Raw genomic sequence first — 24,781 nt, forward strand, 5'->3', positions numbered from 1 at the left:
ATCTCACAGAAATTTTTTTTAATCCTACATCGTACCGGAGTGAAGCACCTTGAGGGAATAACCATGGACCTAAACGGAGCTGGAATAATCCTAAAGAAGCATCCTCAGGAGCATCCCTTTAACCTTCCACAAAAAGGGCTTTTCCTTGATTTCCTCAGTACATAACAAGAAATGGGACTCGGCCTGAAACTAGATGATTTTTTTTTTCTTTTCACCCACTTTTGCTAAAGTAAATGTCTGCGGTGCGTAAACCTCAACCCCCAGTTGTGGAGCGGTTAATTCTTCCCCTTGCCGGGCCTGGCGCCCCGCGCTGGATCCGCGATTCCGATCCGAGCGGAGGGTTGGCTGGCGGTGAACGCTGGCCGCGCGACTGGGCCGTTTTGGGGTGAGAATGGGTGTTTTCGGGGTGGGAAGGGAACTGCGCCTTTAAGGTTCAGTGCCGGCGTGTGACGTCATGACGCGTGGCTTTCCGCTGAGGGAAAGCGAGCGGCCGCTCGGCCGGGCGGAAGTGGGAGGTGGCTGCGACGTGCCCGGATGTTGCGGCGGCTCCTGATTGGCTGCTGAAAGCGAGGCGGGGCGGTGCTGTCGGCGTTCAGCAGCAACCCGGAAGCGCTGAGGGAGGCGGCGGGTGGCGGCGCCCTCCCGGCGGCAGGTCAGGGCCGGGCCCGGGGGCGGCGGGGGTCCCTTCCTCTCCTGGCGGGACGGGCCAGGCGGGCTCCGGTTGGGGGAGGGAGGGGGGTGTCTCGTATCGGGGTTCCCTTCGTGGGGCTCCGGTCAGGGGAGTCTGGCTGGGGGTATCTTTCACCTTAGGAAGGGGGGATCCGGTTTGCGGCTCCCCTTGCTCTGTTGTGGGGGGCTAAGAGCACGTGGGGGCTTGGGTTGGGGGATCCGCTACTCCTGTTTTAGAGGAGAAGGGCAGGGGGAGGCTGTTCTGGGAGAGACAGGCAGTCCAGGGGGGCTCCTCTGCTCTCCCTTGCAGGGGAAGGGCTGTGGACGTTCTGGATGGCTCTGATTTGGCGCGGGGGCGGGGGGGGGGGGTGTTCTTCCTCTCTCTTGGTAGGCAATGACTGGAGGGGTCAGTGGTTGGGGGGCTAGCAGCTTGGGGTGGGGTGGTTTGGGCACTTTCCTTATCTTGAGGGATGCTGTGGGAATTAGGGGGAGTTCTGGGTTGTGGGCACCGGGAGTTATGGTGGGTGAGTGGTGTCTGTTCCCTCTTGGGGAAGAAGGACTGTGGAACTTGGCAGAGGGGCTTTGGTTTGGGGAGGTGACTGAGAGCTCTGGCTTGGGGGAGCAACTGAACCCACTCCCTTGGCAGAAGCACCAGTGAGGAGGAGATGCTGAAGCCCACTCTGAGCTGTGGCTCTGTCACACCCTCTAAGTGAGTGCTTTGGCATGGCAGCCCCTGGCAGGACCCAATCCCACAGCCCTTATTTAGGGCAAATGGCTTGTGGAGGCCCCTCCAGGATGCAGGCTGAGAAATGTGGGCCTGCCTGCCTTAAAAAGGAGCTTCTGCTCTGAGGTAACCTCAGAAGGGCAGCTCCTCTGCCACGCAGGATCCTCAGATGGTGCTTAGCTCAGCTCGGGACCTTTCCCCCAATTTAGGAAGGAGCCGCAGTAAATCTTGACATCATGTGTGTGGCAGTCCCATTGCTGGAAGGCTTGTGAGGTGCTCTGGATTCAGCGCTGTGATTTCTTAGGGAGTTTAATCCTTACACTTGTCTGGGGTGTCTTTTCCAAGGGAAAAGTGCTTTTGGTGTAGGGGGAAGAGCGTTGTGGAGGATGTCTGGGCTTGCTGCCCCTCAGACAGTCTCGGCATTTCCTCTGCTTCAAATTTATGGCTGTGGTGAGAAGGGGTTTGTCAGAGCCAAGCAGGAGGCAGACACACGGATCAGGTCGAGGTGCATTCCTGGGGTGACGGGTGTGCCTCCCGCAGCATGGAGGGGAGAGGGATTGCAACTGTGCCCGGGCAAGAGCAATTTGGGATTGAGCTTGTTGGGTGAGGACAGATCTGCTGAGCAGCAGCGGCTGGAAGGATGGCCTTCAGCTTCTTCGCTGCTGTGTAAGCGAAATGGTGAATGCTGCGGTGTTGAAACCCTGTGTAAAGCCATTTCTGCTCGAGTCTGAATGAAACAGCCAGAGAGGGACCTGGGGGTGCTGACTGCTAGCTGGCTGAACAGGAGCCAGCAGTGTGCCCAGGTGGCCAAGCAGGCCAGTGGTATCCTGGCTTGCATCAGCAATAGCGTGGCCAGCAGGGACAGAAAAGGGATCTTACCCCTGTGCTCAGTGTCTACCCCTGTGAACCCTCGATGAGTGGGTTCAGTTTTGGGCCCCTCACTCCAAAAAGGCCCTTGAATGACTCGAGCGTGGCCAGAGAAGGGCAACGGAGCTGGTGCAGGGTCTGGAGCACAGGTCTGATGGGGAGCGGCTGAGGGAACTGGGGGGGTTTAGTGTGGAGAAGAGGAGGCTGAGGGGAGACCTCATGGCCCTCTGCAACTCCCTGAAAGAAGGGTGCAGAGAGGGGGGAGGAGTCTCTTGAGCCAAGGAACCAGCGCCAGGACAAGAGGGAATGGCCTCAAGCTGCGCCAGGGCAGGGTCAGACTGGCTCTTAGGAAGGATTTCTTTGCAGAAGGGGCTGTTGGGCGTTGGAATGGGCTGCCCAGGGCAGGGGGGGAGTCCCCATCCCTGGAGGGGTTGAAGAGTCGGGTTGAGCCAGCACTGAGGGATCTGGTGGAGTTGGGAATGGTCAGGGTGAGGTTCATGGTTGGACTGGAGGAGCTTCAAGGGCTTTTCCAACCCAGATGATTCTGTGAAACGCTTTGGTCATCTCTCCCCAGACTAGTGACTGGCACTAGTTTTGTTGTGTGGAGAGACAATTGGGAAGGAATTGCTACTTTGGGTGGGATTTGGATGGGTCAAACCCTGGCTTGAAATCAATCGCCAAGAACTGATCTTGAATTTGTGGCAGCCTATCAGGTCGTAAAGGTAAATATCCAAGCACTGTGCCTGAAAAGAGCTGGGCTTCTCCCAAATTCCTTCCTCAGGACCTAGCTTGGCCCATGTATTAAAAGCTTTTCTGCTGAGAGGTCATGATTTCTATCAAGGAAAGACAGTGCTGGAAACTGGATGAATTACCTGGTTTACGCTGGTTTTGATGCACTTGACTTTCCTCCCACCACAGAGTTCGTCAGCCTCGTGGCAGCTTTGATGTGTGTCATTATGCCCGACCACGCTGACATCAGCCTCCCGCCGGAGGAGCGAGTGCGAAGGTTGATCCAGGTGGGAAGCGCCGTGGAAGTGAACGAGGACATCCCGCCACGACGCTACTACCGCTCCGGGGTGGAGATCCTCCGCATGGCGACCATTTACTCGGAGGAAGGCAATATTGAGCACGCCTTTATTTTGTACAACAAATATATCACGTAAGAGCAGCGTTGCTTTGTTTGCAAGTAACTTGTGTCGGGGCGAGGGGTTGTGGGTTTGATGTTGCATATTTCGAGTGTCTCTAAACACCGCGAGGCCTTGCTGAGCTGGAAGAACTGGGTTCTGGCCAGAGCTCTGCTCCTTTTGAATTTTGGTTCCCACAAAGGTGAGGATACAGCGGGTTAGACTGACCAGGAGATGTTGTAAAGATGTGAGGCACAAACCCACAAACGCCGCTCACCTCTTTGCAGGAGGTTTGTAAAATTTCCCTTTGAAACCAGGCTGAGCTTGTATCCCCCTGTCCCTCTGCTAGCAGAAGCTCCTGTCAGCAGGAGGGAGGTTTTGTCTCCCTGTATATCAGAGCTTCCTGGTGTTTTATCACCACAGAGTAGCTAGATTGGCCTCGATTGTCGCTAGGCTGGCCATGACATCATACGGATTGGCAAGGATCCGTGGTCGAGGATGTCAGTATCAGATATCTACTTGGAAAGGATCTAGGCTAGTTGGTGGTTTCTCTAATAAACCGTCTTCGGAGGAGAAACCTGCTTTACACTTCAGTTGCTACAGCCTTTTACAGCAGGCAGAGAGTTCCTCCTTCAGGTGCAGGGACTGGGACCAGTTGTAGGTTTAGTTTTACATCCCCAAAAGATTATAATCCTCAACCCCCATCCCCAACACACACGCATGTATCCAAGCCCTTCTCAGAAGGGACGGGGGAAGAGTTCTGGGTCCAAAGAACCTGATCCTAATCAACTCATGACTTTCTTGGGTACTGAGCGCCCTTCTAGAAAGCCCCAGACCGTCTGTAAACCCAGCCAACACCCTGTTTGGTGTTTCACCTGCCGGGTCTCCAGCTGTAGGGTCTACGTTCTGTGTAGACAAGTGAAGACCCACGTATTCTTGCTGTCATCTCCACGGCTGCCCAAAAATGAGCCATCTTGGGTCTGAAACCTCGTTGCCGAGCTGAAGCGTGCACCATGCTAACGCGGTGACGTGGTGTCAGGTCTGGATCATGTCTGAGCAGCCCGGAGTATGAGCAAGGCAAACATGTGCCTCTGTAGCTGTGCCTGTCGGTGTTCAAAGGGCTGAAAACTGTGAGCCTTGGAAAATATCCTAATGACACGGAGTGTCCTGTTCCTGTAGGTTTTTTGGCCAAAAGCCTGTCCCTCCCTTTTTCACCCAGTGCCACTCGTATGGTCTCTGCTGTGCCCACGCTACCTGCTTATCCAGAATGTGGCTGGCATCTCTGTGGGCATTTTCTCTTCCAGCCCCCGTGTGCTTCCTGCCCCCTAAATCCAACGCATTTTTCTCTGATTAGCTTTTCTTCCCGCTTTGCACTTCCTGAGCTTTTATGGGCATTGTAGCAAGTGCCCTGAGAGGCTGCACAGGGAGCTGGGAAGCGTAAAACCCTCGGGAAGGTTTCCAGGCTGGTTACGTAGCCAGGGCCAAGGGAGAAACTCTTTAACTAAACAAATGAACTAAAAGCACCTTCGCTCTTTCATTATAGCGGTGATAGGTGCTGGTGTGTTTTCTCTCCAGCAGCTTTGAAATGCTCTTGGCATTTACATTAACCTGGCTGCTGGGCTGCCAGGAAGGTGAAAAACCCTTCCCTTGGTGTGACTTTTTCCAGTGCTGATGAATATGAGCTGTTGCCCCGGATTGTCTAAAGATAGAAACTTAATGTCACCATCTCATTTCTTTAAATGAAGATGTGAATCTTGATGAAGTGTTTTCTAGATTTATCTTTCGGTTTCCCCAAGTAGCCAGGGGGGTTTAGTCTGGAGAAGAGGAGGCTGAGGGGAGACCTCATGGCCCTCTACAACTCCCTGAAAGGAGGGTGCAGAGAGGGGGGAGGAGTCTCTTGAGCCAAGGAACCAGCACCAGGACAAGAGGGAATGGCCTCAAGCTGCGCCAGGGCAGGGTCAGACTGGCTCTTAGGAAGGATTTCTTTGCAGAAGGGGCTGTTGGGCGTTGGAATGGGCTGCCCAGGGCAGGGGGGGAGTCCCCATCCCTGGAGGGGTTGAAGAGTCGGGTTGAGCCAGCGCTGAGGGATCTGGTGGAGTTGGGAACGGTCAGGATGAGGTTCATGGTTGGGCTGGAGGAGCTTCAAGGGCTTTTCCAACCCAGATGATTCTGTGATAGATGCCCTTCCCCAAGGGCGTGATCCAGAAGGCAAGAGCAGGGCAGTGGTAACTGGAGCCCCTCATGGGACTCGCTCTGCTCTCCCCTGTCTAGAAACACGACCGTAATTCTTCCCCCGGCGCTTCAGCCCACGCCTGCAGTAAGTGCTGGGGCTGTCCTTTCCCAGAGCCCAGCTCCCTGCCGGAGCATGTGGCCTAGTGCAGGTGCTTTCCGTGTCAGGCTGCACCTTCAGGAAGAGGAGGACTCCAGCTCTGAGAAGTACGTGAGAGGCTCTGAGCTTGGTGCGTTAGGTGGGAGTGAGCGCATCATCCTTGGGAGCGAGCCATGGTATGTGTGGCTTTAGGAAGCTGGATTTCTCTTAATTTCCTTATACAGCACTCCCAAGGCTGATCTTAAGGCCTGAATTACATGATGAGATCCGTGTTGTGGCGCCTGATTTGGAGAACCATTGGTTTTGAGACAATCTTGTCTAGACATGAGGTAATCTCAAGCCAGATCCGCGCTGAAATTCCCATCAAGGCCACCAGGTTCCCTGCTTGGCCTCTGGCCACCTGCTCGATCTCGTGCAGGTCGTTTGGCTGCACAGCACCTCTCTTTCCCTTGCGGAAGTGAAGCTTGTTGCCCAGCCCTCATGGGAGCAGGAAGGCAGCACGACTATCTCTAAGAATAACCAGGCTGGACTTTTAACACATCTTGTCACTTTGTAAGACATCTGCTTGCTTCTTGTCTTGAACAGCTTCTTCTGCGTTGATCTGAGTGGATGTTTTCCTTGAATCCCCATCAGGCGCACTAGGTTTGATTTTTTTGCTAGAGCCAAATAAGAAAGAAAAAAAAATAAGACATGAATTTTCCGTGGTGTTTGGGCTCCTGGTTTGCCTGCGTGGCTGTAAGCTGCTAGGATTGGCTCCAGGGGTTTGCGTGGGGTGTTGCAAGGGACTCGAGAGACGCCAGCTTGGCGTGCGTGCCGTAGCAGTGCTTAAAAATAGCCTGTGATGTGGCTGCTAGTGCCAAACAGCTGCTGCTCATAGTGGACTCGGGAGCAGGCGGAGGTTTGAACAAGCCCAAAACTCTGGCAATGGGAGCTGCAGGTTTTGGTCTTGCCAAGCCTCAGCTGTGCTGTCGATAGGAAATGTGAACCGTTCCTGCCCTTCCTCTGCCTCCATCCCCAGCCTACTGCTGCCTGGTCTTGCCCCAGAGTTTTCCTCTGGCTGCCTGAGTCCTCCTCTCATCCTGCTGCCCACTTTTTCCCCCCTTCCTGACTTGTGGAAACCCAGCTGTCTCTGCTGGTTTTTCCATCCTCCCCAGGCCAGCATCTGGTCTTAATCCTTCTTAATTAATCCCTTCCATTTTAATCTGCTAGCTGTTGGCAATGATCACAGCCTTGTTTTGTCTCCTCGACACAGTGACCTACTTCGCAACCACCAGCCGGGAGCGGGGACCTTGCTGGGTGTTTTGGATGGAGCGGTGGCTTCTCCGTGCCTCCGGGCTGTGATGTGGTTATGCTGATCCTGTGGTCTCTGGCCAGAGCATCCTCACGCTCTCCGTGGCAACCAGGACCGTTCTGGGTTGCAAAAAGTCCTTCCCTTTTCCCAGAGGACTGAGGTTTTGGAGCAGCTGGGTTTATTTACTGCACACACAGAGGCTTCTCAGCGTGAAGAGCGTTCTCACTCTGTCCCCCCTGAGTTTTTCCTGCTTGGCTCTGCTTGGTTGGTTTGTGCTGCTCCCTGGGGCACTCGCTAACCTTCTTCCTTGTACCTGGGCACGAGGCTGCTCTCTAAAGGAGCTGGAGAGCATCCTCCTCTGAATGCTGAAGCAGTGTAGCAAAGAGCCATGAAGGAGGGCAAAGTTTTTATGTTATTCCCAGAGGCTTTGTGGGCACTCAGAGCAAGCACAGCTCCACTTGCAGGACACAAGGACCCAGCTAAGCTCGCTGTGAGCTCACCCTGAGCACGCAGTCGGCTAGCGCGCTGCTGGAGACTTGTTTGCAGAGATAACTCAGGGATGCCTGAAGCCTGGGGAGCCTCACAGAGCTGAGCCAGAGTGAATGGCCCCATGTTTGCAGCTTTTTCCCTTGTTCTAGTGCTTGCAGTACTCTGTGTCTTTGCCACTGTGTCCTGCAGAGCTCCCTGGAAGGGGGAAGCCGTTGAAGATTAACCTGTTTGTAGCCATGCTGGGAGTGGGGTGATGTTGAGCTCAATCTTGATTTCCCTCCCAGACATCTGCACAGAAATAGCCCTGCTGCCTGAAACATTGCCCTGACCTTCTGGGGTGGTCAGGCCGCAGAGCCTGAAGGCTCCTGATGCAGCAGCTGGGGATGTTGTGAACTTGCTTTTAGCTTACCTACAAGTTTTCTCTTTTCAAGGTCTGAGTTAATTTCCCCATCTCTTGCACAAACTGTTTGTTCCCCCATACAGAAGGACAGTGTGAGCACTGAGTCAGCCAAGTCCTTGAGCTTGTGTGTTATCCCCTTGGATGCTTGCAGAGGTGTAGGCAGGTGCCCAAGGACCTTCCTGAATCACTGCCAATGTCCTTGGTGTTTTAGACCAGCTTATTAATGTTTCTGTTCAAAACAAATGTATTTATCCCTGAGGATTGTCTCCAAAGTCCAGGTGGAAGAAAAATCTGTGTGAGGCGCTCCCCTGGGACTGAGCGAGATCTCCTGAGTGTCGTGAAGAGCTCAGAAGGCCGTTACATGATGGAGGGTTTCCTGCAGAAAGGCAGACAACTGTCCTGACTGTGGGGAGCACAGGGCCCGTGGAGGTGGCTGAGCAAGGGGACACTGCTGGAGCGGAGTGATCCATGCCTGCAAAATACCACTTACTGTCTTGTGTTTGTCCCTTTCTGCTGTGATTCAGAAATGCAGTTTCTCTCCTGTGTTTACAGGCTCTTCATTGAGAAGCTGCCGCAGCACCGCGATTACAAAACTGCCGTCATACCTGAAAAGAGGGAGACAGTGAAAGTAAGTAGTAACATTCCCAGGTCTTTGATGGCTGCTGTTGGAAATGTTTTGGAGTCATCAGCCTTGGGTTTCCATGCCTCTGGGATGAGTGATCCACTCAAATGCTGAGAAGCCTTGTCTTGACCAGGCAGTCCTGACCCCTTGGGAGTTATGGTTTGGGTTCTTCTTACCCCGTTGTGCTTGTGCTGGGCTGGCTGTGGTTGTCCCGTTTACTCTCTGTTGAGCACTGGGGTGTCCTTTCTTGTTAGACTCCCTGTTTTCTAAAGACCTCGTGGCTTTTCCGTGCATGGTGGCTGGATGCTCAATGTGGTGGTTCTCCAGGGATTTGCCAGGGGATCCTTGGAGATTGCTCACATCCACGAGAAGCCTCTGCTGCTCTGCTCAGCACTGACCAGAAGAGCAAAGGACAGCTTGTCTAAATTCTTGCACGGGGCTGTGTGTGCCACCCAGCCACAACACGCCTCTCCGCAGCCTGCCAGCATGTCCACGCGTGGTGGTGGAGCTGCTTGGCCCTTCCTGCCTCGTGAACGGTTTATAATTTCTGGGAGCTCCATGTCCGTTGATCCTTGCATCTGTTCAGATCTTGTTTTTCTTGCCTTGGGGCTATCACACTCTCATGACTGCGTTTCCTCCCTTCAGAAACTGAAAGAAGTAGCCTTCCCCAGAGCTGAAGAGCTCAAGGCGGAGCTATTAAAGAGGTACGCCAAGGACTATGCTAAGTACGAGGAGCAGAAGGTGAGTGAGAGCAGACTGGAGGCCTGTGCTCCCCAGAAGACCCTCAGCCACAAAGGGTTTGGAAGAGGGCAGGTCTCCAGGGCTCCCTGGGTGCTCTGAAACGTGAAGTCTGGGTAGTCCCAGCTTGCAGGGTCCAGCCTCGTCACCTGCAGCGCAGGATGGTCCCCATAGTGTCTCTGCTGCCCTTATGTAGGTGAATCTGTCATAGGTGCCCCTGCATCTCTTCTCATTGTGCATCCTGGAGGCGATCTGAGCTGGGAATGTTGTTGGGTTGTTGTTTCTCTTTGTCCCAACACGAGGTCTAGGTCTTTATGATCCAGAAACTCAGCAGGCGGCTTGTAACAGCATGGGCAAGGATCTGGCGTTCTGTGGGCAAAGCAGAAAACTCTGCAGTCAGTTTTGCTGTGGACATGTGCAATTTTAGAGACAGGATAGAGGGAAATCAACCTGGAATTATATTTCTGTGGCAGAGGGGAGGGTAAGGCAGTAGTTTTACTGCCCTAGTCTAGCTGGCTCTCCTGATGGAAGTGCAGATCTCTGCTTTGCAAGCTGAAGCTTCCTGGCAGTGAGTGCTCTTCACTGGGTACCTTTTGCAGACCCTTTAGAAGCAGTTTGCTGAGGGTCTGCAGTGCATAGGCTTCATATCCTGCCTCAGACTAGTGTTCCCCTGTCTGCTGATGTCTTTTGGCATATCTCCTTGCAGAAGGAGAAGGAAGAGGAATTTGCTCGCAATTTGGCTTTGCAGCAGCAGCTGGAAGAGGAGAAAAATCGGGTAGCTCTGATGAAGCAGCAGCAGGCAGAGCAAGAGCAGTTTCATGCCTTCGAGGAGATGATTCGACGGCAGGAGCTGGAGAAGGAACGTCTAAGGATAGTGCAGGAATTTGGAAAGCCAGAGCCGAGTCCTGAGTCGCTGGACGGACCCCTCATCCCTGGCGTGGAAAAGCCCCCGACTGATTTAATCCCAAAGGTTCCCGTCTCTCCAGTTCACCCTGCAAGTCCGTCAGCGGGGACTGTCTCATCCAAACCTCCTGTTGTGGACAGATCTTTGAAACCTAGTGCTTTGGGGAGCACGGAAAACAGTTAGTACCTCTCAGTGCACCCTTCTCCCTGGCTGGGGCTGAGCCAAACACGGCCAAGGAGCTGATTTGTCTTGAGAGGCTCTTGGAAGTATCTGATGATGGCTCCACCCCTTCTAGGGGTTTGCCCTTTCAAGTCACTGGGTGTTCTCCCCATTGTCCAGTAAAGGTTTGCAGGGCTGGGGGGAACTCTGTCCTCTTGGGAATCAGCCCCTCGTGCTTCTCCAGCCCGGTCTCTCTGCTCGTCTAGAGTCTAGGCCTATTTGGCCTTCCTAGATCCAAATATTTACTGGAGACTGGCATTTAGCTCCTGGCTAGGCTGTCCAAATTCTCCTCTTCTGCCAAATACGGCTCCAAAATACTGATTCAGACACTTCCAAATGACTGGTTCTTGACCAGTGACACATCTTTCTTTAGATGATGTTTTGTAAGTGTTTGTGGTATCTTTTTCTTTAACAAAATACTTGGGTTTTGACACACTGATAAAGATCTCTTTCTCTCAATTTGTCCCTGTTTTGAAAGAGGTAGTGACTCTGCTTTATGAAGTGTCACAGTGACTTTATTTTTCTGTGACTGCTGCTGTAAGGGTAGACATTAGAGGAGTTGATCTTTCCAGGCTGAATTTTCTAGTCCCTTCAGGTACTGACCTGCGGGACCATTTCTCCAGCATCCCCGACCGTCGCTGCTCACTGTGCTCCTGTTCTCCCCCCAGATGCCAGCATGGATGTCCTTCGCCAGGTCATTGTCCCTCGGGAGCTCTGCCAGAAGTTCCTCCAGCTGGCTGATGCCAACACGGTCCGGGGTGTGGAGACCTGTGGGATCCTCTGTGGTAAGCTGGTAAGGTGGTAATCCTAATTATACCCTGGAAGTGGCGCCGCAGCCTTTTGTCAAGGTGTGCAGTAGCTTTGAAAATGGCCCAGGGACCCTGATTTTTGCCACGGAAGGCTGTAGTGCAGTTTCACTGATGACTAGGCTTTCACGTGAGCATTAGGGGTGAGCTGCCTCTCCTTTTCCTCCCTTCTGTGTTAGGGTTTCCTCACACTGAATGGTGCCAGCCACCAAGTCCCCGCGAGCATTCAGCTTCCTCTCTTCTCCTGATGACTCTCTGCTGGGTTGCTGCCTCAAGCACTCCTCTGTGGCCGGTGACGCGTCCTCTGGGACCAGCAGGACTGAGGTGTCCCAGCTGTGAACTAGGACCCTCACCCAGACAAGGCTGTGCAAACCCCACCTGGAGACAGTTAATTCTCCCCCAAAGAGTTTTGTGTGCACAGGTGTCTGTTGGCAGCTCTAGCCTATCTCCCCTGAGTCACTTGGGGCTGCTTTGCTTGCAGAAGTTTGCTTTGAAATGAAGTTGTTTGATGTAGCAACTTTCTGCAATCCAGCTACTTCCAGACACTTGGTGATTATTTAATCGTGAGGCATCATCTCCTGGTGAGTGGAGAGATTCCACTTCAGTGGGCATCCAGGACTTCTCTGAGCTCTTGTGGGTGCTCTGCATGGCAGGGAAAATGAAATAGAAAGCTGTGGGTCATGCTCAGACTCAGAAAATCCTGCGATTCCTTTGTCAGTAACTTGCAGTTCCCCTTTCTGTGACCTGTAAATGGACAGTAGATGCACCCGTGGGCTTGTTTCCAGAGCTGCCGTTCCCCTGGCTGGGCCCCTGAGTGATGAATGCAGAAATACTGCGTTCCCAAAATTTAGGAAATTACGATTGCAGCAGTGGGCGGCAGCAGCGTTTCCTGCTTGGGGGGGTCCGGTGGGTAACAGCCTTCCTGTGCTGCCTTGCAGATGAGGAACGAGTTCACGATAACCCACGTCATCGTTCCCAAGCAGTACGGAGGCCCTGATTATTGCAACACGGAGAATGAAGAGGAGCTCTTTGTGATCCAGGATCAGCACAGCCTTGTTACGCTAGGCTGGATCCATGTGAGTCTTGTTCCTGTTTCACTTCCTGACTGGTCTTGCGTTCAGCCAGGAGGCAAAGGGGTGTGTGGGGCAGGGTTGGCGGAGGAGAATTTGCTGGAGGAGCTGGGATGGAGCAGGCAGCATCCTCTGGTTGGATTTCTCTGGTGCAGTCTCAGTCACTGCTCTGCTGGAGAAGTCCAGATCTGTGTTAAGCTTAGCTCCCTTCCTAAAGCATCAAGCCCTTTGAAACCGGGATATTGGGCATGAAGCTCCCGTTTCATCCAGCTAAAAGCTGACTCCAGGGGCACTGGGGACATCCTGAGCTCCCGCTGTCAGCGCAGGGCCTCTCCCGCGATGCGTCCCCGTAGTAGCGCTGCTTTTCGCAGACAGCTGTGTGCTGCTCTGCCACGGGATGTGCCAGTTCCAGATTCCTCCGCTGGCTTCAGCGCTGCCCTGCTGCCTGTCCCCACGGAGCCTTTGGCAGTCGGATCGGTGCCAAGCAAAATGTTTGGTGCTGCTGAGTAATCTCTCGAAAGCAACAGCTGCCTCACGGGCTTTGACAAATAAATGCCTGCTGCGTGTGCCTGATACGTGTGGGGTGTCTGCTTTTGGTGTTAACTCTTCAGTGACATCCCTGCAGCATCCAGGGACCCTCAAGAGTCCCTTTGACCTGTCTGCTAGTCTTAGCAGCAAAAATCGAACAAGGAAAAGGAGAAAGGGTGAAGGGTCTGAAGCACAGGTCTGATGGGGAGCGGCTGAGGGAACTGGGGGGGTTTAGTCTGGAGAAGAGGAGGCTGAGGGGAGACCTCATGGCCCTCTGCAACTCCCTGAAAGGAGGGTGCAGAGAGGGGGGAGGAGTCTCTTGAGCCAAGGAACCAGCGCCAGGCCAAGAGGGAATGGCCTCAAGCTGCGCCAGGGCAGGGTCAGACTGGCTCTTAGGAAGGATTTCTTTGCAGAAGGGGCTGTTGGGCGTTGGAATGGGCTGCCCAGGGCAGGGGGGGAGTCCCCATCCCTGGAGGGGATGACCCAGCGCTGAGGGATCTGGTGGAGTTGGGAACGGAGGAGCTTCAAGGGCTTTTCCAACCAAGGTGATTCTGTGAAACACCTTTAAGCAAGAGTTAGGCTGTGACATGTAGCTGTCAGCCAGAGTTGGGTAAGGTGTGGTCTATGATCGTACAACCCTCAGCCATCTCGGTGGAATGTGATCTCTTGAAGTGCCTTGGCAGTGTGTTTCGAGCCTGGTGATGCTGTGCTCTTCAGAAACGTGTGAATTGCCCTGCAGGGAGGCGTGCAGGAAAGCAAGGACAGTGCTGTGCCTTAAAGTGTGACTTTCCATGGGATATGGCCAGAAATGTAGAGCTCCTGTACTTATTCCAAATGGAAAAGAGGAGCAGATGTTTTGGGACAATCCAAAACCATTTTCTGTGTGCAGTGTCCTCTGTGCCATCTGAGGACCTGTGTCTCTTCTCTGTTACACCTTAGCTTGGTAGACATGGTCCCTTTGGACTAGTTCTCCAACCCTGCTGTAACTTCCTCTCTTTTCTGTTGCCCTGTGTTTCAGACTCACCCCACGCAGACAGCCTTCCTCTCCAGTGTCGACCTGCACACACACTGCTCCTACCAGATGATGTTGCCAGAGTCCATTGCTATCGTATGTTCTCCAAAATACCAGGAGTAAGTATGGATGTGGGGTAGGGAAGGCCTTTCCTTCTGCCTGTGCTGCCCAACCAAAAGGGTTGGGCAGGAGGTCTGGCCTCTTCAGAAGGTGTTGAAGGGCTGTTTACCACCACCCTTCCTCTGTCAGATTCCTGGTTGGGAATAAAATGTCAAGTCACGCAATGAATGTGGCTGGAGAGCTGTCTGGAAGAAAAGGATCTGGGGGTTCTAATTGACAAGCAGCTGACCATGAGCCAGCAGTGTGCCCAGGTGGCCAAGAAAGCCAAAGGCATCCTGGCTTGGATTAGAAATAGTGTGACCAGCAGAAGCAGGGAGGTGACAGTCCCCCTGTGCTCTGCACTGGTGAGGCCACACCTGGAGGGTTGTGTCCAGTTTTGGGCACCTCAATCCGAGAGAGATCTCGAGGGGCTGGAGCGAGGGCAGAGGAGGGCAACGAGGCTGGGGAAGGGCCTGGAGAATAAATCCTGTGAGGAGCAACTGAAGGAGCTGGGGCTGTTCAGTGTGAGGAGGAGAAGGTGAGGGGAGACCTCATCACTCTCTGCAGCTCCCTGAAAGGACGTTGTGGAGAGGTTGGTGCTGGTCTCTTCTCCCAGGGAATTAGTGACAGAACAAGAGGGAACGGCTTTAAACTGCAACAGGGGAGGGTCAGACTGGACAGGAGGGAAAAATGTTTCCCCGCCAGAGTGGTCAGAGAGTGGAATAGGCTGCCCAGGGAGGGGGTGGAGTCCCCACCCCTGGGTGTGTTTAAGGGCCGTTTGGATGAGCTGTGGGGGGATGTGGGGTAGGGGAGAACTTTGTAGAGTCGGGCTGAGGGTTGGACTCGATGATCCCAAGGGGCTTTTCCAACCTGAATGATTCTGTGATTCTGAAAATCTTGCCAAAAGAGGCTGGAAGAGCATGTGTGACCCGAGAGCTCCTTTGAGCTGGCTTGGAGGGGTCGTATTGGGGCGATGGGTGCCCACCTGTGAAAGGAGACTGGTCTGCAGCTGCGGGGCTGGGGAGAGGAGTGTCCTGGGCAGAGGAGCGTCCCACAGCAGGCATCTCTGCTCGTGCTCGAGATGAGTAGACCCAGGCGTGCTCCTGGAGACGCAGAAGGAGGTGCTTCTATTTGCAGAGGCTTGAGCTACACAGAGCTTGTGTTTGTTTGCTCTAGGACGGGGTTTTTCAAGCTGACAGAGCATGGCCTGGAGGAGATATCTTCCTGCCGGCAGAAAGGATTCCACCCGCACTCCAAAGACCCCCCTCTCTTCACTGTAAGTCACCCCACGAGGCAGCGGGGGCTGTAGGACCACGTGGGCACTTGGGTTGAATTTCTGTCTGTGTCTGGGTGCCAGGCTGTGACCCCATTACGGGTTGACCCAGCGCTGAGGGATCTGGTGGAGTTGGGAACGGTCAGTGTGAGGTTCATGGTTGGACTGGAGGAGCTTCAAGGGCTTTTCCAGCCGAGATGACTCTGTGATTCTGTGACCCAGGACAGGAGGGTCAGCCTGGCAGGGACTTGTCTCTTCCTAGAGTTGAGGTGCAAGAGCAGTTTCTAGCTTGTTAGCATGTGTTGGAGGCGTGATGCAGAGCACTCCTCTGCAGAAACAGATCAAGGCAGCGGTATTTGGGAGACACACATTTATATTTGTGTAGCGCCACGGTCTTTGTGTGGCACTGGCTGGGGCGCTAGTTCCTAGTCCAAGAGGGCTGTCCTGCAAAGGATGCTGGGTGCAGGTTATGTCAGGAGGTAGAGGGGACTCACCCGAGCTGTGGGAACATCTAAATAACCCCCTGTCCCCTCTTTCTCTTCCCCTCTCTTCCAGACTTGCAATCATGTGTCAGTAGTCGAGAGAGACGTGGTCCTGATGGATCTCCGATAGGCCTCTTGCCTTACCCATTTACAGAAAACCATCTACCTTCCTTCTAGGCCTAGGGAATTTTTTTTTTTCCCCCTGTAGCAGATGATTTCCACCGTGTAGTGATCCTTCCCCTTCCTCCCCCAATAATCACGGTGAAATCAATACCCTGACCTCAGCAGGAGCACGTGAAACCTCAGTGCCTGGCGTCGGGCTGGCGAAGTGGTCCTGAGGTTCAGGGTGTGGGGAAAAGCTAACTGGAAGTTCAAAGACAGAAGCTAACACTGAAGCAATTGTTTAATACTCTAATCTATGGCTTGAACAGCTTCTTGGGGAAATTCCCTGTGATTTGCTGCAACCATGAGGTGTGGAAACCTCTTCCAAGTGCTTTCCAAAGTGGGACTTGCCCGAATTAACCCATGCTTTGTTTTGCCTCTCTCTCTGGGTTGCTGTGGTCTCAGTGCAGCTGGCTGGAGTAGATAAGTCTTTGCTGTAGTTTAAGATTAAACCTTCCTAACCCCTCTCACCCCCTGCAAGATCTTACCACTGCTGAGCCGGAGCGAGTCCTGCTTCTGGTACTCGGGTCTTTGCCCGCTGAGGTATGGAAAGGCCCAACCTCCTTTGGGAACCCCTGTTTCAGTGTTTCAGGGCAGAAGGTGCCTGGATGCGGCACTGCTTTGCACAAGCTGCTCCATTCCAGCAGTGACGAGGGGTCTCTGGTTGCTTCATTCCTTTTCCTGGATGGGGGATTCACTCTGGCCCTCAGGCTGCCTGGCGAGGGCTTATGTTCAGCTTGTTGCTGGTGTTACCGTGGAGGAGGCTCTCGGTCTCTTGGCTGCAGCATTGGCCTGTGAAGGCTCTGCAAGGCCATCACCGCTCAGAGACAGGACTCCAGCAGCTTTGGCCTCTTCAGTCTCAGAGATCACCATGCCCAACTGCCTCTGCGCTTCTCAAAGCAGTAGAAAGCCTGTCCTTGCCAAAACCCAAGCGCTCCGTGACGTCGTTGTTCTGCGGTACATCAGCCGGGGACCTCCTCCGAATGACTTTTCGTCAGATGCCAAGCAGCAATTTTCCTTCCCTGCGCTCTCCGTGCTGAGCCTCCGCCCTCGCTTCTGCCGGCGTTGAAAGGGAAGAAGCAGTGTTGAAAGGTGGAAGGCATCTGGCCTCAAAGGGCCGAGCGTGATCCACGGCGTCTCCACATCCTCCAGCAGGATGCTCTGATGATCAGCACATGGCCGTGCGGGGAGGGGAAGGCGGCTGGAGTTGCCTTCCCACCTGGCATGCATACATACATGTTCTCTATGTCATGTCCTTGTACTTCTACATACAGAATTCCTTGGTGTTCAGTTTTAACACAGATGGATTCTGTTATCTTGGCTGGGTTTCTTTGGCCACTCGTTTTCTTTGAGCGAACTCGGTGGGTTGGAGGGGGCCGGTGTGGCTGAGAGCAGGGAGGGAATTGATTTATTCAGGGGTTGTGTTTATTTGCAACAGCCACCTCCTTGACTCCTGCGTGACAAACTACTGCTGCCATCGCTTTTGCAGTTGGTTTTGGAAACAGGCTGCCCCCGGCAGTGGGAGGGAAGCAAGGGGACTTCAGTGCAGCTGTGGGAACGAACTTTCAGACCTAATTTATTTAAATTATGCTCAGGGTGGGTTTTGCAGCCTTGGTGTAGGGGTGTCCATCCCGTGGCTCTACGCAGAGTGCAGCAGTTTGCTCTTCAGCCTGGTGGCTCCCTCGGAGCATTGTGGGGACACGAAGTGTGAAAGCTTCTTGCAAGGCAGCGATTCCTGCAAATTGGTAGTGAATATCACAACAGATTTATTTACCTGAAGGTCTCGGGTCTGAGCTGACCCCAGCATTGAGCAGAGAGCACCAGCCGCGGAGAGGAGCTGGTGGCCAATCCCTGCTTTGTTTGCAAGTCGTCCCAGTGACCGATAAAGCCTCGTGGAGAATTTTTCAAATACCTCACAGCACGGCCCTACGCAAGGGCTGTGTTTCTCACGTCAGCGGCCAGCTGCTGCCTCGCACCCAGCCCTGTTCTCTGAGCTTGGCGGCTTTTTAATCACATTTTTTCACTTAAAAGTCACTGAGTCATCAGTTTGTGCGTTGGGATGAGTGCTGATATCCTGGCACTACTGCCTGTGTCCCACTAACCCCCCCCCCGTCTGTCCAGCTGCACCAGATGTGACCATTACACCTTAAAATCGCTCAAAACGGGGGGTTGAATTTGGTAGGAGCTAAATCCTAACAGCAACCACGCTTTGCAGTAGCGGTTTATTTTCTGCAACAGCGTGGGTTGCGTGTTTTGGGGTGTTTCCTGCAGGCAGGGAGCAATGTTATCTCTGCCTTGGAGATGGGAACAGACCCAAATCCCTGCCCCAGCTCTCGTCGCTGGTTTGTCCGTCCTCAGCGACAGCCCGAGAGGTTTAAAGCGCGAATGTTACCCTTATAGGGAGGTGCCGAGGGCCGGCCTGCGCGCCGGCACTTTTGAAATCCCACGACAAACCAGGGCTGACTCCCCCTCCTCGTCCCGCGTTCGTCCCAGGCCAGCCTCGCCCGTGCCGGGAGATGCCTCGCGTTCCTGCGAGCATCCCGGGGCCGCCGAGCGCCGGCAGAGCCGGCAGCTGGATTGGCTGCGGTGGCCAAACCTTTCCTTTTTAGGCTGCGCGCCTGCTCCCACTCGGAGCTTTGCCGCCGCCGTCCCAGCTTCAAACTGGCCATGCCAAAAGGCTTCCTGGCCCAGCTGGCCACCGTGCCGCGGCTCGGGGCGCTCTGGGGATCCTGCGGGGATGGGGAGCTCGGAGCCGACGCGCCCGTCCCTGGCGAGCACCAGGGATGGCGACGCCTCGTGACTTGGCACTGCAGAGCAGGGGCTGGGGTTGACACCCTGTGGTTTGCACCAGCTGCGGGTTCGGGGGTGTCTCCGTGGCTTTGGGCACGGTCCCTCTCCACCCTGAGGGGCACCTGACAGGGTCCCACCACCAGCTCCATGCAGCCCCCCACAATTGTGCTCCCTCCACGTGGGGCTCTCCAGGCCACTGTCTCCATCCAGCCCCCCTTTTTCCCCCCCCACCACCACTCTCTGCTGGGTTTTGGATTAATTTTTTTTTTTTTTTTTTAATCAGCATGTCATATATGGCAACCTTTTGCCTCGGTGACCTCATGTTTGGCAGTGAACCAAGGGAACCAGGTTGGGACACGAGGTGGCAGCAGGTCCCCGGGGTGCAGGGCATGTAGTGGGGACACCAAGTGCACGGCTGGGGACCCAGGGGCCACATCCAGCCCCCCTGTGCTGAGGTTTTCTAGAGGAAGGGGAATAACCAGGGCAGAGCCACTGACTGGGGACATTGTTGGAGGTGCGAGCGGGCTGGGCGTGCCGGGGAGGCACTGTGTCCCTGTCCTGCCCAGGGTGACAGCTTGGAGTCTGCTCCCTCTCTCCAGGGCTGGGGGAGGGACAACAGGATTCTTGGGTCCCTTCTGGTAGTGGTGGGACCCTGCAGCTCTTGATCCTTATTGCTGCACCGGTGCCTTGATGACCCTGCCCTGAGCACAGCTCAGGACCCCACAAAGCAAAGCAGGAGACAGCCCAGGCCCCCCCCGTGCCTCAGTTTCCCCATCTCCAACCTGAGTCCCTGTAGCTCTGGGTGGTGGCTTCGAGGCATCTCTCCTGCCTCCCCCCTGCCCCGGGTGCTCGGGGAGAGTCCCCGGTGTGGGACCGTTGCCCTTAAAAAGGCAGCCGGGAGTTTGGCAGCCGTTGGTTGGCCTCTGCGAGGGCCGTGGGCCCCTGCGGCTCCGTTTGCCGCTTGTCAAGGCTGCGTCTGCAGGGCCAGGGGTGGCTCCGGCCCCCCCATGCTGTGTTCGGGCTGGGGGGCCAGGGGACAGCACCCACATTGCCCCTTGGGGGGTCGGGGCTCATCCTGCCTCCAAAATCCTCCTGGGGACAGGGAGCAGCCATGACACAGGGCTGGGCTTTGGACCCACGAGTCCTGGCCCTGCTCAAGCCAAGGATCTGGGGGATGAGGGGCACAGAAAGACCAAAAATGGGGGCAGAGAGAGAAAACCCCAGGGAGAGTCATCCCAAAGGTGCCGGATTCTGGAGATGTGGCGGAACCGAGGCTGGGAGGAAGCGATGCACCAACCCAGGGCATTTCCAGTGTCTTGGCAATGCCAAATTCCCCTCCCGGCTCCAGGGTGTCCCCCACGGCAGAGCCCCAACACCCACCTCCACCCGGGTGGGGTTTCTCCGCACTCGCCCCAGGAACCAGAGATGCTGAGCCCGTCACTTATAAGGACTTGTGTCTCACTTGTTTATCGGAGCGGAGCATAAAAGGAACAGACTCACAAATGGGATGTTGCCTCCCAAGCATCCCCACATATATTTTTCTTACAATAATTAACCGTGCTGGGTCCTACCATCAGTCCAAGGTCAATTTAATGAAATAAAACACCTTATATGGCCATATGGCTAACACACCATCACTTAGCCTATTTAGGGTCTTTGTTTAGAGAGGATCCGCCTCTGAGGTTTCACGGGCTCGCTGGTATTTATACCAAAGGCTCCTCGGGACTCGGTCCCAGAGGAAAGGAGCTCTCGCCTCCACGGTGAGTACTGCCCAGCCCTGGTTTCCCTTTTGCTTGCAGAAAAAGCGGGAAGGAAAAACACCCCGGGGGGTTTCGGGGTGCCCCTGTGCTTAATGGAGTGGCCCAGGCTCAGTTCGCACGGCACAGGGAGGGGTGACAACCCTGGCACGACCCCGCAGCTGGGGGCTTCCGTGGAGGCGACGAGAGCTGGGCTGCGGCCAAAGCGGGTCCTGCTCTTCCAGAAATCCCTGCGATTTTGGTGTGTTTTTTTTTTTCTTTTTGGGCTCCTGTGATGTTTTCGCCTGCTTCCCTCTGGATTTGGGAGCGTATCTGCTGGTGGAGGAGGGCACCCTCTGGGAAGGGCTATTTTTTTCCCATTTTTGGGAAAGGATGCGAGGGCAGAGCGGCAAGGGGCTGCCAAGACAGGACCGGAGGAGAGGCCATCGGCCTCGGGGGGCACCGGCCGGGGACAGCAATGCCACAGCTCCCTGGGCAGCGCTTCTGCCGGCCGAGCGCGGGCAGGAGGCTTTGGCACCCGTTTTGGGCACCATCTGGTGAAGGTGGAGCAGCAGCATCAGTGTGGAGCCACACCCATGGGGAATGAGCATCACCTCGCTCCCAGCATCGCCACACCGGGGCCGGACCCGGCAGCCGCCCCTCGGCACGGCCCGTGGAGGATTTTGCGAGGCCGCACGTCCCCCCAAGGACTCCAACCATCCAAAGCCGGACGCGGCGGCGCAGCGTAACCCTCTCCCCACCCATCCTTTAACACTGTTTTCCCCCCTTGCCCCAGCTTTTCCCCCAGGTCCCCCTGAACACCAACCGCTCCCGGCCCCACCATGTGCGAGGAGGAGACCACCGCCCTGGTCTGCGACAACGGCTCCGGCCTCTGCAAAGCCGGTTTTGCCGGCGACGATGCCCCCCGCGCCGTCTTCCCCTCCATCGTGGGGCGACCCCGGCACCAGGTGGGTACCCAGGGGAGGCAAGCGGCAGCCCCCAGCTGCCCCCCCACCCTGCTTTAATCACCGAAATGAAGCTAACGAGGCCGTCTCTCTCGCCGGCGTTAGGGTGTCATGGTAGGCATGGGGCAGAAAGACAGCTACGTGGGCGACGAGGCGCAGAGCAAGAGGGGTATCCTCACGCTCAAGTACCCCATCGAGCACGGCATCATCACCAACTGGGATGACATGGAGAAGGTGAGACCCCCGCCCTGGGACGGGGAGTGGGTGCTGGCCCCAGCTTCGGTTTGGGGTAAGAACCTAATTCTCCTTTACCTGCCCTAGATCTGGCACCACTCCTTCTACAACGAGCTGCGCGTGGCCCCTGAGGAGCACCCGACCCTGCTCACCGAGGCACCCCTCAACCCCAAGGCCAACCGGGAGAAGATGACCCAGGTAAGGTGCTGCGGGACCCCCGGAATGGGGACAGACCCTCTGAAACCACAGCCAGGGATGGAGGATTTGGGGGTTCAGCGAGCCAGGAGGGGCTGGTGTAGGGTGGAGGAGTAGGTGGTGGGGTGGAGCTTGGTGCTTTAATTTTTCTTTTAATTTTATTTCCCACCTATTTTTCTGTGCAACGCAACGATGTGTGTTTTCGCATGACCCCGTCTCTCTGGGAAGGCATGGTCCCCATGGGTTGGGGGTGGGATGCCACTGGGGACCCCCCTAACCCGCTGCCCCTCTCACCCTCCCTCCCAGATCATGTTCGAAACCTTTAACGTCCCCGCCATGTACGTCGCCATCCAAGCCGTCCTCTCCCTCTACGCCTCCGGCCGCACGACCGGTGAGTAGGACACGCGGCATCCCAGGGACCATCCATGATGGAGAAGGGACCAAGCCGGCTCCAAGCCCCCTCCCTCACCTTCCCTCCCTTCCCAGGCATCGTCCTCGACTCCGGGGACGGCGTCACCCACAACGTGCCCATCTACGAGGGCTACGCTCTGCCCCACGCCATCATGCGTCTCGACTTGGCCGGCCGCGACCTCACCGACTACCTCATGAAGATCCTCACTGAGAGGGGCTACTCCTTCGTCACCACCGGTACGGGGGCGGGGAGGGGGGTACGGGGTGACGGGGGACCCCACGGTGCTGCCGCAGCACCCCGCTGAGCCCGTTCGCCGTCGTCTCCCACAGCCGAGCGGGAAATCGTGCGCGACATCAAGGAGAAGCTCTGCTACGTGGCCCTCGACTTCGAGAACGAGATGGCCACGGCTGCTTCCTCCTCCTCGCTGGAGAAGAGCTACGAGCTCCCCGATGGGCAGGTCATCACCATCGGCAATGAGCGTTTCCGCTGCCCTGAGACCCTCTTCCAACCCTCCTTCATCGGTGAGCCCACCCTGAACTGTCCTGGCAGCTCCCAGTGTGGTTGCCCCCCATCCCCACCACCCCACCAGTGGTCACCCACCTCCCACGGGTGCCCCACAGCGCTGTTTCGGGGCTCCCCCAAGCCCTTTTCACCCCACATGGCGGAACAAACCCTTGGGTGACCCCATGGCTCTTTTGGGGAGCCCTGAGGAGGCATGGGTGGGAGTCAGGGTGCTGACAGCCCCCTTCCACCCCAGGTATGGAGTCAGCCGGCATCCACGAGACGACCTACAACTCCATCATGAAGTGTGACATCGACATCCGCAAGGACCTCTACGCCAACAACGTCTTGTCCGGCGGCACCACCATGTACCCCGGCATCGCCGACCGCATGCAGAAGGAAATCACGGCGCTGGCTCCCAGCACCATGAAGATCAAAGTAGGTGATGGGGAGGGGGGGGGTTGCAAGCCATGGCCACCAACACCCCAAATGTTGGGGCAGGGGGTGGGGATCAAGGGGTGTAACCTAACGGGCTCATGTCTCGGCAGATCATTGCCCCACCGGAGCGGAAGTACTCGGTGTGGATCGGCGGCTCCATCCTGGCGTCCCTCTCCACCTTCCAGCAGATGTGGATCAGCAAACCCGAGTATGACGAGGCTGGACCCTCCATCGTCCACCGAAAATGCTTCTAAGCCCCCTCCCTGCCCTGCAGCGGCCCCCCCCCCCCACCTCGCCCCCCCGCCGGGGTTGGGGTGCCCTGCTCCTCCTCGGTCCCTGCTGCTCCTCCCTGCCACCCTCTGCGCATTAAAGCCTTTTCTCCAGGCTCTGTCCCTTTTCTGGGAGATCTTGGGGGGGGGGGGAGGGCTTGAGGGGGTCTGAGGGTAATGGGGTGATGGGTGGGGGAGCCCCTACCTCATGTTGGTGCCCCTGATGCCATGCTGATGCCCTTGACTTTGGCTTGATGCCCCAGACCCCGTGTTGTTGCCCTTGACCCCATGTTGTTGCCCCCCATCCCACACTGATGCCTCCAACCCTGTATCAATGACCTTGACCTCCTGTTGTTGCCCCCAACTCCCATGTCATTGCCTCTAACCCTGTGTCAATGCCCTTGACCCCATGTTGGTGCCCACACCCCACGCTGATGCCCCCAACCCTGGGTTGATGCCCTTGACCTCATGATGGTCTCCCCAACCCTGCACTGATGTCCCCAAACCTCTACTGATGCCTTCAACCCCCTCTCAATGCCCTTGACCCCCTGTTGATGTCCTCCACCCCATGTTGATGCCCTTGACCCCCTGTTGGTGTCCCCAACCCCATGCAGGTGTCCCCAATGTCACATCAATGCCCTTGACCTCATCTCAATGCCCTTGACCCCCTGTTGGTGTTCCCCACCCCATGTTGATGCCCTTGACCCCATGGTGGTGTCCCCAACCCCATGTGGGTGTCCCCAATGTCACATCAATGCCCTTGACCTCATCTCAATGCCCTTGACCCCCTGTTGGTGTTCCCCACCCCATGTTGATGCCCTTGACCCCCTGTTGGTGTCCCCAACCCCATGCGGGTGTCCCCAATGTCACATCAATGCCCTTGACCTCATCTCAATGCCCTTGACCCCCTGTTGGTGTTCCCCACCCCATGTTGATGCCCTTGACCCCATGGTGGTGTCCCCAACCCCATGTGGGTGTCCCCAATGTCACATCAATGCCCTTGACCTCATCTCAATGCCCTTGACCCCCTGTTGGTGTTCCCCACCCCATGTTGATGCCCTTGACCCCCTGTTGGTGTCCCCAACCCCATGCGGGTGTCCCCAATGTCACATCAATGCCCTTGACCTCATCTCAATGCCCTTGACCCCCTGTTGGTGTTCCCCACCCCATGTTGATGCCCTTGACCCCATGGTGGTGTCCCCAACCCCATGCAGGCATGCCCAATATCATGTTGATGCCCTTGACCTCATCTCAATGCCCTTGACCCCATGGTGGTGTCCCCCACCCCATGTTGATGCCCCTGACCCCATGGTGGTGCCCCCAACCCCATGCGGGTGTCCCCAATGTCACACTGATGCCCTTGACCTCATCTCAATGCCCTTGACCCCGTGTTGGTGCCCCCGACCCCCTGTTGCTGCCCCGCCTGTCCCCTC

General features: G+C 55.9%; 2 protein-coding genes across 4 annotated transcripts; both read left to right on the forward strand.

Moving 5' to 3' along the window:
• Positions 1-241: 241 nt before the first annotated feature.
• Positions 242-17,128, forward strand: STAMBP (STAM binding protein). 2 transcript variants are annotated; one of them, XM_074808286.1, is made up of 10 exons: positions 242-385; positions 3,179-3,419; positions 8,446-8,521; positions 9,161-9,256; positions 9,960-10,335; positions 11,045-11,169; positions 12,121-12,258; positions 13,799-13,911; positions 15,068-15,167; positions 15,720-17,128. In XM_074808286.1, exons 2-10 carry the CDS (start codon positions 3,205-3,207, stop codon positions 15,774-15,776), a joined length of 1,296 nt encoding a protein of 431 aa, XP_074664387.1. In that variant the 5' UTR covers positions 242-385; positions 3,179-3,204; the 3' UTR covers positions 15,777-17,128. The 2 variants fall into 2 exon arrangements, with proteins under 2 accessions (XP_074664387.1, XP_074664386.1); XM_074808285.1 differs by lacking the exon at positions 242-385 and adding an exon at positions 398-652.
• A 3,013-nt stretch (positions 17,129-20,141) lies between these two features.
• On the forward strand, positions 20,142-23,462 carry ACTG2 (actin gamma 2, smooth muscle). Of its 2 annotated transcripts, XM_074808288.1 has the most exons (9): positions 20,341-20,358; positions 21,131-21,302; positions 21,405-21,533; positions 21,621-21,731; positions 22,035-22,119; positions 22,215-22,376; positions 22,470-22,661; positions 22,898-23,079; positions 23,190-23,462. In XM_074808288.1, exons 2-9 carry the CDS (start codon positions 21,177-21,179, stop codon positions 23,331-23,333), a joined length of 1,131 nt encoding a protein of 376 aa, XP_074664389.1. In that variant the 5' UTR covers positions 20,341-20,358; positions 21,131-21,176; the 3' UTR covers positions 23,334-23,462. The 2 variants fall into 2 exon arrangements, with proteins under 2 accessions (XP_074664388.1, XP_074664389.1); XM_074808287.1 differs by having other exon boundaries at positions 20,142-21,302.
• The last annotated feature ends 1,319 nt before the right edge of the window (positions 23,463-24,781 follow it).

This window comes from Strix aluco, chromosome 28 (genome assembly GCF_031877795.1).
Source record: "Strix aluco isolate bStrAlu1 chromosome 28, bStrAlu1.hap1, whole genome shotgun sequence".
In the NCBI taxonomy this organism is placed as follows: domain Eukaryota; kingdom Metazoa; phylum Chordata; class Aves; order Strigiformes; family Strigidae; genus Strix; species Strix aluco.

Bases quoted from the DNA above. Each gene is read 5' to 3' on its own strand.
- STAMBP (XM_074808286.1), top strand. From the start codon at position 3,205: ATGTGTGTCATTATGCCCGACCACGCTGACATCAGCCTCCCGCCGGAG. The intron at 8,522-9,160 runs GTAAGTAGTAAC...TCCTCCCTTCAG, and splicing joins AAAAGAGGGAGACAGTGAAA to AAACTGAAAGAAGTAGCCTT. The intron at 11,170-12,120 runs GTAAGGTGGTAA...GCTGCCTTGCAG, and splicing joins GGATCCTCTGTGGTAAGCTG to ATGAGGAACGAGTTCACGAT.
- ACTG2 (XM_074808287.1), top strand. From the start codon at position 21,177: ATGTGCGAGGAGGAGACCACCGCCCTGGTCTGCGACAACGGCTCCGGC. The intron at 21,732-22,034 runs GTAAGGTGCTGC...CCTCCCTCCCAG, and splicing joins ACCGGGAGAAGATGACCCAG to ATCATGTTCGAAACCTTTAA. The intron at 23,080-23,189 runs GTAGGTGATGGG...ATGTCTCGGCAG, and splicing joins CCAGCACCATGAAGATCAAA to ATCATTGCCCCACCGGAGCG.